The sequence below is a fragment of the Callorhinchus milii genome, unplaced genomic scaffold (assembly GCF_018977255.1).
Source record: "Callorhinchus milii isolate IMCB2004 unplaced genomic scaffold, IMCB_Cmil_1.0 Scaffold2, whole genome shotgun sequence".
In the NCBI taxonomy this organism is placed as follows: domain Eukaryota; kingdom Metazoa; phylum Chordata; class Chondrichthyes; order Chimaeriformes; family Callorhinchidae; genus Callorhinchus; species Callorhinchus milii.
This window is the reverse complement of record NW_024704743.1, coordinates 56,157,765-56,177,844: the sequence shown is the minus strand read 5'-3', so window position 1 is coordinate 56,177,844 and position 20,080 is coordinate 56,157,765. Positions and strand designations below refer to the sequence as shown.

The following is a 20,080-nucleotide window of genomic DNA, read 5'->3' as shown; positions in this document are numbered from 1 at the left end:
AGAGGAATATCCAGAACCATTTGCAATGCTGAGTCGAGACTCCCTAAGTATCAGCACATAAAAAACATTTGAAAACGTAAATAATGAAACTACATTCCCCAAGTTAGAGATTCTGGAGAGAACAGACATCTGAAGCAAGTGCAACACAATAGCTGCTGAATGACTTGGTTGAGATAAAAATAAATTGTGTATTGAAAGAGACCAATAGCTTTTCTATCCACTGTATAAAAGATAACTCTTAACCCTTGCATTTGCATATTATGCCTTACCACATCGTCCAAATGTCTCAAAACGCTTCACCGGATTTCACTGTAAAGTGTAGTGACGTTTGTAGGTGAATCCAGCTGCCAATTTTGCACACAGCAACATCCCATGAACATCCAGGAAGTGATGACCAATTTTATCTGGGAGCATTGTTTGCCAGGACATTGGGAGAAACTCCTTTCTCGATAAATTCCATGGAATTTTTAACGTCTACCTGAACAGAAAGACTTGACCTTGGTTTAAGGTCTCATCCAAAACAGTTGGAAATATTAAGATGAGACTCCAAATCAAGTGACTCCTATTGCTTAAGATAGTCAAATTCTGACTGAAACATGTTCCAAATAATGGAAATGTAGCCATGTAGCACTTCCATAAATGGGCAATATCTGCTATGCAGTCTTCCTCACTTATGTGTCCCCAACACACCTTGTAATGAAATTGTTTAACAATTACTTTTTCTTGTGTTATGTTTATATTGAACAGGTGTTTCATTTAAAGGCGAGTACATTTTTCTTCTACTATCAGCATCTTGCCAGTTTTCTCCCATTAAGTTCTGTGTGCTGTTTTTCGTTACTGAACTAAATTTTTCATTCGTCTGATAGCCATAGCTTGTTTTTCATGATCCCATCTGCCTGTTCAAGGCAATGTCACAACTGCAGTAAGAGAGGAGAGTTTCTCCCAGCATCCTGGCCAGCAATCCCCCAGATAAAAAATGATCCCACATGGCTGCTTGTGGGACATTGCCGTGCGCAAATTAGCTGCTGCTTTCACCTACAGAATTACTGTCACTACACTTTACAGTAAATCCTACAATAAGCAGCAACAGATGGAATCATTGTCCTAGCATTTGCACCAGATTTGCTTATTTTAAGTGTACTTTTCAAAGCAAAGAAGTTATTCATGATATTAAATTCTGGAAGCTTAGAAATGTGCAAATGTACGCTGGACTTGAATATAGATGGTTCATTTATGGCTCTTTTCATGTAATTCCCTATGGATGTTTCACTTGCTCCTCTTTCTTAAATAGAAAAAGTAAGATTCAGTTGCAAGTCTGAATAAGAGCATTTCTTAAAACATTCTTTCCATTTTAATCACACTCCCAAGAGGCAAAAAAAAGCTTTTACAGAACTGCAAGCACAAATTTGTGACATAAAATTTGTTGGAAGAGCATCTGTGAAGCTTCTCTATTAAAATTCAAAACTGTTTTTAAAAATAACCATTTAATACATAAAATTGTCTATTTTGCCCATTCATGATTTGTACCCATTATTAATAATGCAAGTCAAAATTGTTCTCACAGATGAAGACGTTCAACCCAAGCAGCCAAACCCATCAGTTCATTCTCTCCAGATTCAACATTGGTTATGCTATTCACAATCTGAAGTTGAGGTCTAATACATTTTGCCTGCAGTCAATATCATGGCAGTCTAGGACTCTGAATCTCATTACCATAATTCACCTTCTGAGACCAAAATAAATTGGCAAAGAAAAAAGAGAAACACCTTTCTAGATAGTTTTAATTTAATCAGTAACCATTTTTCTTCCATAATGCATGAAATCACAATTTCAGACGAATGAAGACCCTTCGGCCCATTTAATCTCATTCTTCTACAATATCTATATCACCGTACTCCCATCACAGAACAAGTATTTTTTGTTAAAAAAGCGAGTCAAGTATTTTTCCTCAACAAACCTGCCTGGTAACCTGTTCCAGGTTTTTCCTCCTCTGGGAAAATAAAAGCTGCATCTGTCCTATAACAGTCCTTTGTGACCCTAACCCTGTTTGTTCTTGTTCTGACATCTCAGTGCATCTGAAAGCAATGCTCCTTGATTATTTCAGACAGTTCCCCTTTGAGAAGTCTCTTTCCTCCCGCATCCCAAGCCTGAAGAGCCCTAGGTCGTCCAATTATTGCTTATCAAACTAAACCACTTCAAGCTTATGAATATGTATAAACTGAAGCAGAGAAGAGTTTGTGAGGGTTTGGATAACTGGGTGTCTGACACATGGAGAAACCCATCACCATACTTAAGAGTATCCAAACTAAGCTGAGATGGGGGGGTGGAGAGGGAAGGTTTAGCAAGGGGAAAAAAAAGCTCTCTGTCAAGAATAATTTTAATTCAGAAAGTAGTCAGCAGATCAAATATTCCAATACATCATCCACTCTTCCTCGCTATCCAAGCACTCTGCTGGAAGGTGTCAGAGGGTGGACAGGTACAAGTGTGATCAACAGATAAGAAGAGGTTTGCCATCATGAACTGTCGAGGCTCACATATGAGTAATGAACTCCAGGCTAGGAAATTGGGCCCTGTAGAAACCCTGTAGAATAAAGAGTCGAAAACCTTCGGGAGAAAAGGACAGTGAGAAACTGGAGACCAAAAAACAGGTATCATACACTAAAGTATTAATGAAATATTTACAACAGATCAATATTTAGGGTTTGAAGCAGGAAAAAATTGAAAGAAAGTGCTGTTTAATGACCACAACTATCTGCAGAAGAGCAGTGGCTACAATTTTATTGTGAATCTGAAATTAAGATGTTGGTGGGAATGAAAGCCCCTGGGATCTGCTTATCCATGAAGCCTTTCAGAGGATGAAGGTGCTGATTGCTGGATTGACGGGAGAATATGCTGGGTGTTCAGCCTCTGTAGCAAAAATGACATTCCAAAAGCCTCTCGTGATCCAGAGTTATGATGGTCCTGGCAACTGATGCCGTGGGCTTTTTGCAAAGATTTACAAAGGCTTGTTGGTGCCATTTGCACACACAGCACAAGAAAGTTAGCCTTTGGCATCAAATGCTCTATGGAAGTACTTCCCCACAGTGATTATTGATATAAAACAGTCTTTCTATGTCACCTCCTTTATGTAGACAGTTGTTGAACTGGTAGAAACGATATAGGTAATAGAGATGTTAGAGACATTTTTATAATTGACAGTGATAATTGATTACTGATGTTCAGTCCATTAATAGGTAGTAAATCAACTCAAACTCAAAATATTGTATTAGAAAGATCCAGTGCATCATAAAACACACTTGTTACTGCTAGGGGATTGTCCAATATTGAACAAATGTGTCACTTTCAAAAAAAAATTAGTATAAACTTCACAACTATACAGCATCACTACAGTAAAACTCACATAAATTGTATCAGCCCAAATCATAATATTTAATGTGAGTTAAGCGAAGTCTGAGTTGCAGGTAAACGTGTATAAATCATAAACAATTTAATCAATAATCTACATTTAATTGATTTAATTTCATCAATAATTTAAACTGCGCATGTGTAATTCAATGCAGCAGTAAGTGCGCACAGGGTGATGGTCGAAGAATGTTTCCTGCGATTCAAAGCAGCTTAACCCACCCGTCACCACATGGTACTTACTGGCAAGCATTGTAACTACATTGAATCATGGGAAATAGCGTTCTTCTGTGCACGTGGTGATGGATCAAGACTATGTTTCCGCAACTCAATGCAGCCAACCGGTAGCTGGGTATGCAGTGACAGTCAGGGGTCTTTTCCCGAGATTCAATGAAGCCAGTAAGTGTGGGAGTAATTGAAGACAGGGAGCAATGTTATGAGCTAGGAAATTATTAATATGACTGGTGCAAAGGAATAACTAGTTTTGATAGGAAACTGAATGGGACTCGGATGGATGTATGACTTGGGGTGCAGATCCCTTACTGTCCAGCACCTTGGGACGTCCTCCTGACGTCAAGGCTCTACACAAATGTCATTTGTTGTTTTTGTTGGACGATTATACAATTCATAAAGATAAGATTTATGCAAGTTTTATTGTATTCGTATATCTCACTGCGTCAATACAGAACAATTCACATTATTATAGTGCCTTTCAAGTCAGGACGATGTCCCAAGGCACTTAACAATAATAGCCTGGCACCCAAGCTCAGGGTGGGAGACAACGGGGGTGAGGAGAAAGATGGCTGAAAGTGCGGTCAAAGAAGTAGGTCTTGAGATGGACCTTGAATGAGGTGTGGGAGGAGTTTTCATTCATGCTTAAGAATGTCCACACAAGGTACATTCATGTCAGGATGTTGTGACAAGGTACTGGGCTGCCGTTATTCATATTGCACTTGGTTTCAGGACCATTGTGGCAGGATTATAAATGGTTGGGGTTATTTGTACTGAGCTGATCCCTCGTCTGTTGGAAGTATATATCAGTTAGGTTTACTCCAGGCAAGATAAGGTGTGGAATTAGATTCTTTTTATTGCACCACTCCTGAGATGATTTGAAAAGGACTTTAATAGAAATAACAAAAGCTTAATTGCATTGATTTAATGGCATGAAAGGCCAACCATGGCTATAAATACCCCATTCCTGTGTCACAATCAGCTATTTCAGGAAGGATTATGTCTTACTTTTTTTAGTCTTCAATTATATAGCGTTGGCTCAGTTACATCAGGGAAGAAGTCATTGCTGTTGCAAAACAGTACATCTATTGGATATATGAAGCTTCGTAGGGCTGACCAGGAACAAAGAGACTGTCACTCAGTTGTTTTGGGACGACAACAAGCAAAGTACAGGTTTTATGGATTTCATATAAACCCAGAGATTAAAATCCAACTTCCAGCAATTAACAAATCAGATATTAGGAAAGTGCTCAACAGGAAGAAGCAGATGATTAAACACCACAAAAGAGCAAGAGACTTTTATACATTCACAATAAAATTATGCAATTCCCAGCACTTGCAGATTAATGGGGAGTCCAAAATATCAAGAAAATGATCAAACTCAGAGCCTTTAAATGTAGCAAGTAGGGAGAGGAGCAGTGAAAAATCAGAAAGAAAACCAAAAAGATAGGATTATGAAACAAAAGACCTGGAGATCAGGAAAGAAAGGTTATAAATCAATTTTCCATTAAATAAAAAAATTCATAAAAGATTGAAAAAGCTCAAATGGTTTACTGTAAGTAGCTATAACTGTATCTGCATATAAACATGGGCATACTGAAACGTGCATATATGAAATGCACAAGAAATTGTAGAAAGATTCAACAATACTTACATTTGTTATTCCTCCTCTCATGTCAGGAGGTCATCTCAAAATTATTTTACAGGATTATTTTACAGATTACAGGATAATCTGTAAAGTGCAGCCAATGTGCACACATCAATAACCAACGTGACGTGAATGGCAAATTTTACAGACCAGTCACAGACCACATACAAGAGATTAGAATTTAGGAAATAAAATAAAGCTTCATTACTTACTTGAGTGAGAACATCCTGCTTCTGAGTAGCAAAAGAGGCACAAGAGAAGGTAATAGATTAGTGATGAGATAAATAGCAAAACATACTAGATAGAGAACAAGGAACACAAATGCACCTACACTCAATGCATTAACAAAATGAATTTAAAAAATATGCATAGTCCCTATAGAACTGCATTCATTTTAATAGTATTTTCTTCTCTTTCCTGCTACTGTCTCACATAAACCTGGGAGCTAAGTGTTTTGCCCACAAATATACAGTCAATTCACTTTACAGTATATTCTGAGTAGCGCTTTGAGACATCTAGAAGACATAAAAAGCGCTATACCAAATGTAAGGATTATTATTATTATTTTTATTCAGCACCAACATGTCTTTGCCAGTTCCCTTGAGCAAACCTTTCAGTCCCACGTACCTGCCATTTCTCCATACCCTTGTAGCTGACTGTTTTGAATTTCTGTCTAGTTCTGCTTGAATACTAATATGATTTTGCTCAACTACAGTTCCTGGCAGTACATTCCATATCCTAACTGCAGTGCGTGTAAACATTTCTCTTAACCTACCTTTACATGTTTACTAACAATCTGAAATTGATGACCTCCAATTACTGATTCGCCAACCAGTGGAAATAATTTCTTCCGACTATCAAAAACCCTCATAATTTTAAGGACCTCCATCAAGTCAGCATGTATTACAGGCCTTCTTTGTTTCAGTAAAAAACCAGTCTCTCCTCATAGACTGAACCACTCAATCCAGTATCATCTTAATAAATCTCCTCTGCAATTCCTCTATTGCCTTGACATCTCTTCTTAAGTTGGGTGACCAATACTGACATAATATTCTAACTGCAGTCCAACATAATTATTTAAATGTGTTTAGCATTATCGCTTAGGATTACTAAATAAATTTATAGAATATAAATGCAAAGATTCCATTAGCTTTTTTCACAGCTTTGTCCACCTGCCTTCCCACCTTGTAAGGATTTATGTACATTAACTTCCAAATCTCTTTACTCTTCCACTCTTAATATTTTACATCCAACATATATACTTGTTTCCTTATTCTTCCTCCTAAAATGTATAACTTCATATTAGTCTGCATTGAATTTCATTTGCCATTTCTCTGCCAAATCAACTAATCTGTCTATGTCCTCCTGAAATTGTTTAAATCTTTTTCATTGTTAGACACACACCATATTTTCACATCATCTACAAACTTAGAAATTGTGTCCCTTATACCAGAATCAGATCAATCATATGAATAGAAAAAAAGTAGTGGTCCTAACACTGACCCTGGGGACACCACTGTTTACATCTCTCCTTGTGAGTGTTTTATTACATTTACATGAGCCTTTTGGCCAACATATTTCAGTAATGGCAAGTTCTAAATAAAATATGCTCATCTATTTTGAGGTTTTCAAAGATCATTAGTTTCTACTTTGCTAAGGATTTAGTCTGTAATCTCATCTGCGCAAGGCAAGGATGATGTTATTTAGTTTCTCTTCTCGGTTTTATTCCTGATGGATTATGGTGTAATCATCGCACCTCACTGAACCTAAAGAGAGCCTTGTTTACTTGGAGACTCTTGGCTTCAATAATTAACATGCTGTAATATTCTGTTTCAATATTTAATAACCCATCCTGATGGTTATGATTGTGCTCTGTGGTAGCATAACATTGCCATTGTAATGCAAAATTTAGTTTACTGTTCAAAGGAAAATAAAAGCCTAAGGAAATATTATAAAAAGCCATGTAGTCTTCTTAGCTTGTTCCTCTGTTTGATATGACTAGATTATTCAGTACATTTCCATTTAGCAGCCGCATGGATGAGATTCCATGTTGGTTCTGCCTTGAAAGATCACATCAAAACTCCTCAGTGACTTCTCAGAGACATGCATGTGTGTTTGGTAATCAGTATTTTGGTTGTACCTTCCAATAATACATGCAGCACAAAGCACTAGTGACCACATTTCCCTTTATAACTGCTTAACATGCTCTAAGCCACACAATTATTTTCTAAACCAGCATCAGATTAGTTTAAAGAAACACCAGACTTAATTGGCTTATTTTCTTGCAGGAAAATTCATGAAAATTGCACTGCAAGCTTCCATGATTCTAAATAAAGCTGCTGCATTTTCCTTTTGGCACATTTTAACCAGGTCTATCCAGTTGTATCATGTAAATGGTTCCCCAGCAGCCTTCATATCTGGAGATGTGCGACCCATTTGTGTACATACACCCCAAACTGGAGGAAGGGACAAGGAATGAAACCACAATGACCCTGCAAGTACATAACACCTTTCACAGAGGATGAACATCTTGAGTGGGAGCCCTGAGTGGGGAAAGTGTTTGAAGGGTGTTGATTGAAAGCATCATGGTAGGTTTTTAAAGGAGTATCTTGTAGGCCGTAAGAAACAAATTCTTTCCAACTGGAATGCTTCATTGTCCCCACTCTCTGGAACTCCATTCCAGAGTCTCTCTGCCTCTCCCACCTTAAAAGTTATCTTTTCGGCCCCACTTTTAGCAGTCTTCTACCCCTCCTCAGTTTCCCCCTTCCCGGTCCCATTCAGCTGCTCTATAATTGTACATTGTAATTGTTTGGTATATTTCATCTAGTAAATAAAGGAATGAGAAGATCAGCATCTAAATGGTCTAGGCCTCGACTGATGTTGACACCATAGAGGAAAGTGGATAAGGTGACTGACTTCATTGAACACAGCAATTGCTCCACATTGTACCACTGGAGATTAAGGTTGCACAAGTAAAATGATGCCAGGCGGTTTTGAGCCAGCGTGCTGGTCAAATTTATAGTACAGCTGAATTATAGCCAAGATTTCCTGGTCTCCAGAATTTGAGTCTTCGACTTGTTTTACTCAGTCTCCTTCACCCCCTTCTCACTTCTCCAAGCCTCTCACCCACTCCTGTCCTGTGTAGATTGTCCTCATTTCAGATTGCTTTATTTTATGTTGACAACGTCCGCTTTTCCAATTCAGCTCCATCAAACTTTCCTTAACCCCAAATTAGTTAATAATATCAGACTCTCCTCATGCCAGGCCCTGTCTTCTGGAACATTCTCCCATATTATTTATCTAATTTCCTTTCTTCCTGCTTTTAAAATAAAAATAAAAATCCCGCGTAAACCGTGCCTTTGGTCAGTATCCTTAATACACTAAAACACCAGCTAGCCAGCCTAAGGGAAGGGGAGGGGCCGATCCAGTCTGGCGAGCCGTAATTTCTGGCTAAGTATAATCACAATTCTAGTACTGACATAGTCAGTACTAGCTCAGGGCTCTGTCTTGGTCTCCTCCTCTTCAATATCTACATGCTCCATCTTGGTGACATAATCCACAGACATGGGGTCAACTTCCACATGTACAACAACAACAAAATTACATTTATAGAGCGCCTTTCACTCAGGAGGACGTCCCAAAGCACTGAACAGTCAGGTGTCGGGGCCCGAGCATGGGGGAGGGGTGGTGTGGGGTGAGAGAAGGCAGAGAGGTGGGAGGGAGACCAAAGACACGGTCAAAGAGAAGGGTCTTAAGACCAGCCTAGAAGGACGCAAGGGAGGAAGCGAGGCGAAGGGACTGTGAGATGGAGTTCCAGAGTGTGGGGGCAGAAAGGCTGAAAGCCCGGCCACCGATGGTAGGGTGGGTCGGGCAGGAGACGTGGAGCAGGACGGAGCCCGCCGAACGGAGGGAGCGGGCAGGTTGGTAGGGAGTCAGCAGGTTAGAGAGGTAGGAGGGGCAAGGCCATGGATGGCCTTGAAAGTGAGGGCGAGGATCTTGAACTCGATCCTCTGGGGGATAGGGAGTCAGTGGGGTCGAGCGAGAGTGGGAGTGTTGGGTCACGGAGCCTGGTACGTGAGAGTACACGAGCTGCAGAGTTTTGGATGATCTGCAGCTTGTGAATGGATGAGTTGGGAAGGCCGATGAGGAAGAAGTTCCTGTAATCAAGCCTTGAGGTGAGAATGCATGGGTGAGGGTTTCAGCAGCCTGAGGGTTGCGGAGGTGATGGTAGGCAGTGCCAGTCATGGTGCGGATGTGGGGGCGAAAGGACAGTTCAAGGTCAAACAACACACCCAGGTTCCTGACTGGTTTAGTGAGGTTGAGTGTGCAACCGTGGAGGCTGATGCTGCCAGCGCCTGAGGTGTGCAGGTGCTGGCACGAGCCAATCAGGAGGACCTCGGTCTTGCTGACGTTGAGTTGGAGAAAGGTGGTCCTCGTCCAGGACTTGATGTCGGACAGGCAGTCGGTCAGGACGCCAACAGTCCTGGAGTTCAGGATGGAGGCAGAGAGGAAGAGTTGAGTGTCATCTGCATACATGTGGAAATTTACCCCATGTCTGCGGATGACATCTTCTTCCGCATGTACGCGGATGAAACCCAAATCTATTTCTGTGCCTCCACCCTCGACTCCAGGACCACTGCTGTCCTGACAGAATGTCTGTCAGACAGTATTATCTTCATCATCAACAACTAATATTTGTATAATCCCCTTCACGTCGGAAAGATGTTCCAGGGCACTGGACAATCAGAGGTTTTGGATGAGTCTGCATAATTTGTGTCCTTGAAGTTGATCAAGTCTTGGATGAGAGCTAACTTTCTACAGATGAATGTCAACAAGACCGAAGCTCTCCTGATTGGCTCCCGTTAGCACTTCCACACCTCAGGCACTAACAGCATCACCACACAGGGATGCACACTCCACCTTGCTAAGCCAGTCCAGAACCTTGGGGTTTTGTTTGACCTTCAACTATCCTTTGTATATCACATCCATGACCTGCTCTGCCTTACCCCACCTCCACAACATCGCCCGGCTCCGCCACTGCCTCAACCCTCAGGCCCCCGAAATCCTCACCCACACATTCATCACATCTAGGCTCGACTACACCAACTCACTGCTTGTCAGTCTCCCCAACTCTTCCCTCCACAAGCTGCAGATTAGAACTCTGCAACTTGTGTCCTTTCCTGCACCAGGCTCCGTGACCCCATCACGCCCACCCTCGCCCGGTTCCACAGGCTCCCCATCGGATAGAGTTCAAAATCCTCATCCTCACCTTCAATGTGTTCCATGACTTCGCTCCTTTCTACCTCTGCACCATGCTGATCCCATATCAACCTGTCCACTCCCTCCACTCAGAAGGCTCCGGCCTGCTCCACCATCAGTGGTCAGGTCTTCAAGCTTTCTGCCCCCAACTTTTGGAAATCCATCTCACATTCCCTTTGCCTCCCTCCCTTGCCTCCTTCAAGGCAGGTCTCAAAACCCTCCTCATCAACCACACTTTGCCCAGGTCCAGCTGGATACGAATCCTGGATACCCAGAGTTCGGTAAGATGGGGGTTTATTGCATATCCTTGCTCGGTTCCACCATTACACTCAATCAAGTGCTATAAAATGTTCATTCTGTGCGATAACCAAGTGCAACTTGTATCTGCATCTAACAAATCGGACACATAAAAAAACTGCCAAAACTGCTATAAAATGTGTCAAAGGAAAAATTGATATAATGTCTCCAATCGTTTTTGTCTATAGCTTCTATTCTGACTGCTATATATTAAATATATTTTTGTAAAAATTAGACCACGTTCCACCTTACCCCACAGCACTCTTCGGAAAAATAACTAACTAAATTGCATATTTTGTTCATGGTTTCATGAATATGTGATGTAAGTACACCTCCTGGTTTTAAATACATGCATTATAGCTCCTCTTAGCCACCTTCTCTCATGAAAATAGCCATCAATCATTCAATCAAACCTGACTGCATTCAGAGCAGAGCACAGTAATCATCTGAGTGGTTCTTTATGCTCCGGTCAAATTAGACAGCTTCCCCTCCTCCTTTTGTCATAAAAGAAAGCAAACCTTGATCTCGTATTGTGAATATGTATAATAAATTGAGAAAACAGTGCACATTGTATAACATTCAGCTACAATATATTTCAAATATTTTTGGAAGCTCGACTCTAAAGCTTAATTCCATAAAGAGCTCCATTACTGTACAATGGCAGATGTCTGGATGATAGACAGATGTTTAAAGGGAAAAGTTTGTTTCATTGCAGTATTGACCTTGTTCTAAAAGAATACAGCTATAAAAACATTACCAATGCCCTCCAGTTAGGAAACGGTTTAACCAATCCTAGGCATATTTCTAAAAGTGTTTGAAGTTCTAATCTATGCTGCCTCTCCCTCCCCTTGAATATGTTCTATTTTAATAACAATGAGTTATTTGTGGGATTGGGGGTTGGTCAGCTGGGTGTCTAACACATGCAGCAACCCATTACCAGGCAAAACCAAATGTTTACCACCAATTCCTCAGAGAGGTATGGTCCATCATCAGCAATGGTCTAGAGTGTAAAACTGCCTGGCTCAGGAACCAGATTACCGAGACTACCACAGTCAACAGAAGATGGACTCAATTCTGTTATTCTGTTGCCAAGGTGCTATATCAAATGCAAGGATTATTATTATTATTATTAAGGTGACCCCCACTTACCTCCAACAACTAGGATAGAATTGTTTATTATGTGGTGTGCTGACAAATTCATTAATAGATATCCAACCAGCACTTTGACAAGTTTGTATGGACCAGAGCAGTCGAACAATGTAAGGTCCCGCACTATCAAAAAATAATCTTTAATTAAAAATGCCTTTCATTTTTAACCTGGGGAGTTAACTCATGGCCAACACCCATCAATGAAGTTTCATGAATACAGAATCATACACTGGTTAGATGTCAGGTAAAAGGGGAGGTGACGTATTTGTGGTCAAAGAAGTAGGTTTTTGGATGGGATTTCAAGATAGAGGGTAGGGATTGAAGCAGGGAGTTTGAGAGATAAAGGATTATAGTGGCTAAAGGCACAGTAACCAGTGGTGGTGTGGAAGGTCAGGGCCCCTGACTCAGGGGACATGTAGCAGGCCTGTGTTAGCTGAACAAAGGGGGCAGGTATCTAATGCAAATGCAAGAATTATAGCTATAGTTTTGAGCACATCAGAGAGTTAAGGAAGGGCTAGGGATTGAAGGGATTTGTATGCAAGGGTGAGGATCTTGAAGTCGATCTATTTGGAGACAAGAAGTCTGGTGAAGATTGGAGTGATGTATGCAGAGTTCGGTGTGTGTGAGGATCTGGTCAGTGGAGTTTTGAACCTTATGGATAATGGAACTGTAGAGACCAGCAAGGAGTGTTTTTGAGAAATCAAGGCAGGAGGTGACAAATGTGTGGCTGAAGGGTTCAGTATCATTAGGTGTGAAGTAGGGTTAGAGGGGCAATGTGGTGGAGGAAAATAGTCCTGTTTAGGACAAAACTGTAGGAAGGACAAGTGAGGATCGAACCAGATGCTGAGGTTGCACAGTGGTTTGTCAAATTTGAGAGATGGGCTGGAAAAGTTGAGGAGGTGGAGGTGAGGGGACACTGGTAGGAGCCAAGTAGGGCTTCAGTCTTGATTGTGTTAAGCTACAGAAATTTGGTGCTCACTAATAATAATAATAGCATTTGATACAGCACCTTATCACATCTTTGAGATGTCTCAAAACGCTTCACAGAATATATCTTAAAGTGAATTGACTGTATATTTTGCAGGCAAAACAGGAGCCAATTGTGCACAGCAGTGTCCCCCAAACAGTCGTGGATTGAGGGACCAAGTTATTATTTATTTTGTTTAAAGGGATTATTACCCTCGGAAAAGCAATCTGCCAATTGACTAAAACTGGATTACTACTTATTACTAGGTAAACGGAGGTGTGTGGAGTCAGGAAACTTGCCTAATACTTCAGAGCAGTGACTTTCACAAGATAATATTTTCAGCTGAAAAATCTCTTTCCAAATATAATTCTAAATAGCTAGTCCACTGCCTGGTATTGAATCAGAATATGCAACACTGAAAATAGTACATCACTATATGAAAAAAATTCTAAGTTGTAAAGCATTCAGATCATTGATGAAACAACATTTGTACATTGCCATCTAACTACTCTTCACCCTCCGGGAAAAGTCTGCAGCATAAACAAAACTTTCTCTAAGCAATCCCCTAGTTTCTTGAGAGATAAGCTTGGATGGAAGAATAATAATAATCCTTGCATTTTGACACAGCACCTTATCAGGTCTTCAGACGTCTCAAAGTGCTTCACAGTAAAGTGAATTGACGATACATTTTGTGGGCAAAACTCACAGCCAATTGTGCACAGCAGTGTCCTACAAATAGTTGTGGATTGAGAGACCATTTTTTTCATTATTTGTTTTGAAGAAATTATTACCCCCGGAAAACCAATCCGCCAATTGACTGTCAACTGGGTTGCTTACTGCTAGGTAAACAGAAGCATATGGAGTAAGGAAACATGCCCAACAGTCTACCCTGTCAGAAATCAAACCCAGGTCTCTCGCTTGTGAGGCAAGTGCTCTACAACAACAACAACTTGCACTTATATAGAGTTCTCCACACTGGGTAGTGTCTCAAAGCGCTTAACAGTGGTGGAGCCTGACCCCAAGCCGGGGAGAGGTGACCGTAGGCACAGTCGATCAGGAAGGTTTTCAGGTGGAACTTGAAAAAGGGGAGAGAGAGGGCAAGGTGGAGGGATCAAGGGAGAGTGTTCCAGAGTTTCGGGGCGTAATGACTGAAAGTGCGACCTCCAATGGCGGGGCCGAGGGACGAGCAGGAACCAAATGTTAGTCGAGCAGAGGCGCTGGTTGGTGGATTGGGGAGTGAGGAGGTCGAAGAGGTAGGGAGGTGCCAGAAAGTGAAGGAATTTGAACCAATGTGAGGATCTTGAAGTCGATCCATTTGGTGATGGGGAGACAGTGGACCCTGACCAGAACTGGTGAGATGAGGGTACAGAGTGTGGTCTGGGTCAGTAAGCTCTAACCACTGAGCAACATAGTTCATATTAGAGTTCAAGTCTAGCATGCATTATATAGGCAAGGGACACTCTGGAGGAAAATGCTACTTATGCCATAAGCTTTTTCCTGATACCTAGGCACAACAACAACAACTTGCACTTCTATTGCGCCCTCCACGCTGGGCAGCGTCCCAGGGCGCTTAACAATGGTGGAGCTCGATGCCGAGCCATGGAGAAGGGGAAGGTGACCAGAGGCCCGGTTGAAGAGGAAGGTCTTCAGGATCAACCTGAAAATGGGGAAAGAGGAGACCAGGCAAAGGGATCAAGGGAGGGAGTTCCACAGCTTCGGGGGCATAGTGGCTGAAGGCATGGCCGCCAATGGTGGAATGGAGAATTCGAGAGTCAAGTAGGAGGCCGGAGCCAGTAAAGTGGAGGCAGCGGGTAGTGCTGTGAGGAGAGAGGAGATTGGAGAGATAAGTTGGGGGATTTAAACGCTAGAGTGAGGATCTTGAAGTCAATCCGCTCTGTGACAGGGAGCCAGTGGAGTTTGTCAAGGACTGGAGTAATCGGGGTGCAGAGTTTGGTGCGGGTGAGAATGCGAGCAACGGAGTTTTGAATGAGCTGAATTTTGTGAATAGTGGAGAAGGGGAGACTGGTGAGGAGGGTGTTAGAGTAGTCCAGCCGAGAGGTGCCAAAGGCATGGACAAGGGTTTCGGCAGATTGTGGAGTGAGGTATTGTCAGAGATGGACAATGTGGAGGAGATGGAGGAAAGCGGTGCTGGTCAGGGACCGGACATGGGGGAGGAAGGATAATTGGGGATTGAACCCGAGGCCTAAGTTGAGCACAGGTTGAAAGCGTTTTAAGGACAGGTCGGTTAGGTTGAGGCTGTCTAAACTGCAAGAAAGAAGATGTCGACGGAAGCCAAAGAGTATGGCTTCCGTCTTATTGACGTTTAACTGTAAGAAGTTTGCGCTCATCCAGGCCTTGATGTCTGTCAGACAAGTTGACAGAACATCAGAGGACTGGGGTTCAAAGCTGGTGGAGAAGTAGAGTTGAGTGTCATCAGAACTGAACTGGACTTTACAGTTTAAAAACATGACCCATTTTCTAAAAAAAGGGATAACATGAAAACTTTAATATTTTCTCAGGAAATGAAATCATTGGTAGAAATTCTAACCTATCATATCTTGCATGGTTAAGCCTCAATCAAGAATGGAAAATAAGAAATTCATCTTATACCAGAGACGAGGGACTACAATTACGTGGAGAAATTAGAAAGGTTGGGATTATTCTCCTTAGAGCAGAGATTTAATAGAGGTGTTCAAATTTATGAGGGGATTAGATAGCATAAATAGGAAGAAACTGTTTCCTAACCAGAGGACACAGATTTAAGATAATTGGCAAAAGAACCAATAATAATACTTGCATTTGATATAGGGCTGTTCACGTCTTCAAGACATCTCAAAGCACTTCACAAAATGTATATTTTGTGGGCAAAATGCAGCAGCCAATTGCACACAGCACTGTCCCACAAAGAGTTGTGGTTTGAGTGACCAAAGTATCATTTTATTTTTTTTTCTTGAGGGATAATTATCAGGTGTGTGGAGTAAGGAAATTTGGCCAATGTTTCATCCTGCAGGGAATCAAACCCAGGTCTCTCGCTCACAAGGCGAGTGCTCTAACCACTGAGATGGCGGGAGGGGTAGGGGATAGAGGAAGAGAGAGAGGGAGGGAGGGATAGAGAGATTGGGAGAGAGGGAGGAAGGGAGAGAGAGAGAGAGAGAGAGAGGAAATGAGTTAATTGATTGCCTCGAGACGGAATGCAGTTTGGATTTTCATAATGTCTGATGGCAATTCCATATCGGAGTAGAGCTTCCATGTAAGGAGGCCAGAACGAATTGTCCATCGCCACGTAGGGGTCTTGGGGCATCTTTAAGGTCTGGGTCATGAGGAACTCCAAAATCTCATGGAACGTCTGAAGTGGGGGTGAGTTTTCCTCCCTACCTTTGAACAGTTTCTGCTGTTGCACCCCAGGCTGGGGAGGGAGTAATGTTCATCCAGGAAGTTGCTGAGGGCTGTGAGCAATTGTTCCTTCTTCCTCGTCAACTCCTCCATATCTGTCTTTATCCTCAATAGGGAGCTGCTCTTGCTGAAGGTGTGGAATGATCTCTGTTGATCATCCTGTCTGTCCTCACACTGCGATGTCTCCAACTCCATCTCCTCCTTCAGCTACTACTCCTCCTTTTCCATCTGGTTCTTTAGTGATTTCTTCTTGCTCCTCACACACAACAGAGTTTGCTGTTACTCCAGTCATCGTCTAACTGTTGCTTTGCCAGAAGCATCAAAATCTCATTATTAAGCGGAAAGGGTTTCGGAGTTCTGCTTTGCTGCACACTTGTCTCCACAATCAGATTTCTCTCTCTAGCGAGGAGAACAGTGAGTGGATTTTCAGATGGGTTCAACATTAGCAAGTTCTGAAACTGCTGTAACAGTCTCCAGGCTTGGTTGCCCTACCCCAGGAGCTGACTGTGTGTGCTGAGGGTGGGTGGCTGGCGGTAATTGGGGGTTGGACAATGCCAAGATCTGAGCCAGTGCCTGAGCCTCCTTCAGCACAGCATCCTGTGTTTCCATTGATTAAACCATTTGTGTCTGTACGTCTCTTCCTCCGGTAAAATCTTTTACTCCAAAACCTTAAAAAGACCCCAAAACCCTATAAAAGACCCCAAAACCCTATAAAAGACCCCAAAACCCTATAAAAGACCCCCAAACCCTATAAAAGACCCCCAAACCCTATAAAAGACCCCAAAACCCTATAAAAGACCCCAAAACCCTATAAAAGACCCCAAAACCCTATAAAAGACCCCAAAACCCTATAAAGACCCCAAAACCCTATAACAGACCCCCAAACCCTATAAAAGACCCCAAAACCCTATAAAAGACCCCAAAACCCTATAAAAGACCCCAAAACCCTATAAAAGACCCCAAAACCCTGTTACATTCCCCCCTAATTCCCAACCAAATGGGAGAAGAGGAGTTTTTTTTAAACCCAGAGAGCTGTTACAGTCTAGAATGCATTGCCTGAAAGGGTGGTGGAAGCAGATTCGATAATAGCTTTTAAAAGGGGATTGGATAGATACTTAAAAAGGAAGAATTTACAGGGCTATGGGATAAGAGCAGAGGACTGGAAATAGTTGTTAGCTCTTTCAAAGAGCTGGCACAGGCGTGTTGGGCCGAATGGCCTTCTGTGCTATAAAATTCTATGATTCTCTCTCCTCTGAGTGACAATTATATAAAATTAATTGCTGACGTAAAGGATTTCAAGGATTAAAAAATCATTGCACAGAAGAATTGCCAAATCACAACAAATGCCATTCTCTCCCTTCTCGCACAAGCTACAGCAGGGACCCTTGCATGGTGCAGGAAAAAGGCAGGTGTCGGTAGCCAGAGGACAAGCAATGCTGCAAGGTGGATCTAATGGCAAAGTGACTGGTAATTTCATAATGTTGCACATTGAAAAATATGAATTCAGCAGGGTGTTTGTGGGGAGGAAAGGTCAGCAAATGGTATTGAGTTACTGGTCAACTGTGATCTAAGAAAACGATGGAGGGGGAAACGATGGTGACTAAATATTTAGGTCAAAATGAGTTTTGAAATTGGGGAGCGGGGGAGAAAGCCAGAGGGAGGGATTCTGGGGTAGAATTGCAGAGAGTGGAGTAAAATGGCTGAAAGCTCAAAGACTAATGGTGGGGTTGATTGGGCAGGGTGACACCATGGGCAGTGTTTACAGAACCAAGGGAGCAGCCGTGTCAGTAGGTGGCTCAGGGTAGGTGAGGCAACGCTGTGGAAGAATTTGAAAATTGAGGACGAGGATGTTAAATTCTGTCTTTGCTGGGATGGGGAGTCAGTGGACCCAAGCGGTGATGGGCTCACAGATCTGGTACAGGGGAGAACAGGAGCTGCAGCGGTCTTGATGTCTGCAGCTTGTGCAGGGAGGAGCCGGGGAGTCCTGTAAGCAGGGTGTTGGACTTGGTGAATTACGGATGAGAATCTTGGCAGACTGGCTGGTGAGATAGTTGCAGAAGCAGGCAGTGTGTAGGTGAGGAGAAGCCAAGTGACGTAAAATTTCAGTAACAGAAGGGAGGGAGAAGGGGGAAGTCAAACAGGTGGATATTCCAACATGCCCAACAACTGCTGCAGAAGTCAGTAACTATGTATCCCCCCAATATGAAAGGTGCTATACACAAATTGTTCTAGCGGCAGTCTGGCTCAGTTGGGACCATTTTCATCTCCAAGTCTGAAGGTTGCGGGTTCAAGCCTCATATCGGGTCTTTGAATTCATTGTCTAGACTGATACTCCAATGCAGTGCTGGCAGTGCACTGCATTGTTGGAGGTGGCGTCCTTCAAATGAGGAGTTATACCGAGGTCCCGCTTGCCTGCGTAGGTGACCATCACAGATCCCATTGCACCATTCGAAAAGCGAAGTTTCTTTTGGTGTCTTTGCTTATGATCCTCCAAAATAAAAGTGGTCAGTCGCTTTATTGCTGTTTGTGGGACATTGCTGTGCGCCAGTTGTCTTTCACATTTGCCTACAAATACAGTCATTACACTTCACAGTAAAATCCCGTGAAGCGCTATGAGACAGCTTCACGATATGATAAGGTGCTCTATCAGACGCAAGGATCTTATTATTACGGTCCAGTGACTTTGCAGAGCAGACAGCTCCAATAAATCTTCTTGCCTAAAGACTCCACAAAATGCAATGCCGTTCTCTGGGTTCAGAACTCACTCCAGGGACAGAAGCAGAAGCTTTTTTATCCTTCCAGTACATGTTGTGAAATTAATCTAATCACTCCAATATCCTAGCTCATATAAAAGCTGGCAAACTGAAGAGATTGTTGGGCAGTATTGACTTTTCAAAAAAAAAAACACAGGTCAACAAATGGTAATGAAAGCAACAGTTTATTTTAACATCCCATTACATAACAATTTCAAACTCACTGGAGGAAAAATACAGTATGCAATACCACTAATGATATTCAATGCTTCTTTCTATCTACCGCTCACCAAAAAAAGAAAAATTTCTGCACGTCCGTAAAAAAGTATATAGTCTTAGGCGTGTTCTGTTTTCCCTGAGAACAATGCTCATTTTCACCAATATTTCACAGATAATGAAGCTACTGTGACAATGATTGAGCTAAAGATTTTCCACTAGGTTCAGCACTTTGTATCAACTGTAAGCAATGAAAACAAAGACCCATCTGAATTGCCAAAGCATCCATTTAAACTACACCTAATGAGCATCTTTCATACCGGGAGAACAGCTCAAACTCAGAACCTTCTGAAATCAGACAAGAGTGCTACCAATTGAACTAAGCTAGTACCTAAACGGCCGGGGAATTAGGGTCATAAGATATCCAAAATAGGGTGGTGTGGGGCTATGGAAGCATCAGGGTAAAGATGAGGGTCCTAAAGGTCAGGGTAAAGATGAGGGTCCTAAAGTTGATTTGCTGCAGGAGAGTGAGCCAGTGGGGCTTGGGGAGGATGGAAGCAATAGCCTATTGGGGGTAGGGTGAAGCCCTGATGATGCCCTGGATGGAGCTGCAGCTTATTGAATAGGATCTCACTTGTTCAAATCGTGGTCCATACTAAGTTTGCCAATCTCAGCCAGGGTTGCATGGGGAGATTCGATTGGCTCCAACCTTCCCATGGCTGGGCAGAGAAAAAACAGCCAGAGTTCTTGCTGTGGTCCCCCTAC

The 20,080-nt window shown here is 42.3% G+C and overlaps 1 protein-coding gene across 1 annotated transcript in view; it reads right to left on the bottom strand.

Annotated features, from left to right (window-relative positions):
* The window catches only part of dgkb (diacylglycerol kinase, beta), a 302,801-nt gene that overhangs the window by 251,906 nt on the left and 30,815 nt on the right, over positions 1–20,080 (bottom strand). Inside the window, exon 3 of the mRNA XM_042332421.1 lies at positions 5,494–5,514. Coding sequence (XP_042188355.1) covers positions 5,494–5,514 — 21 coding nt within the window. The remainder of the gene's footprint in view (positions 1–5,493; positions 5,515–20,080) is intronic.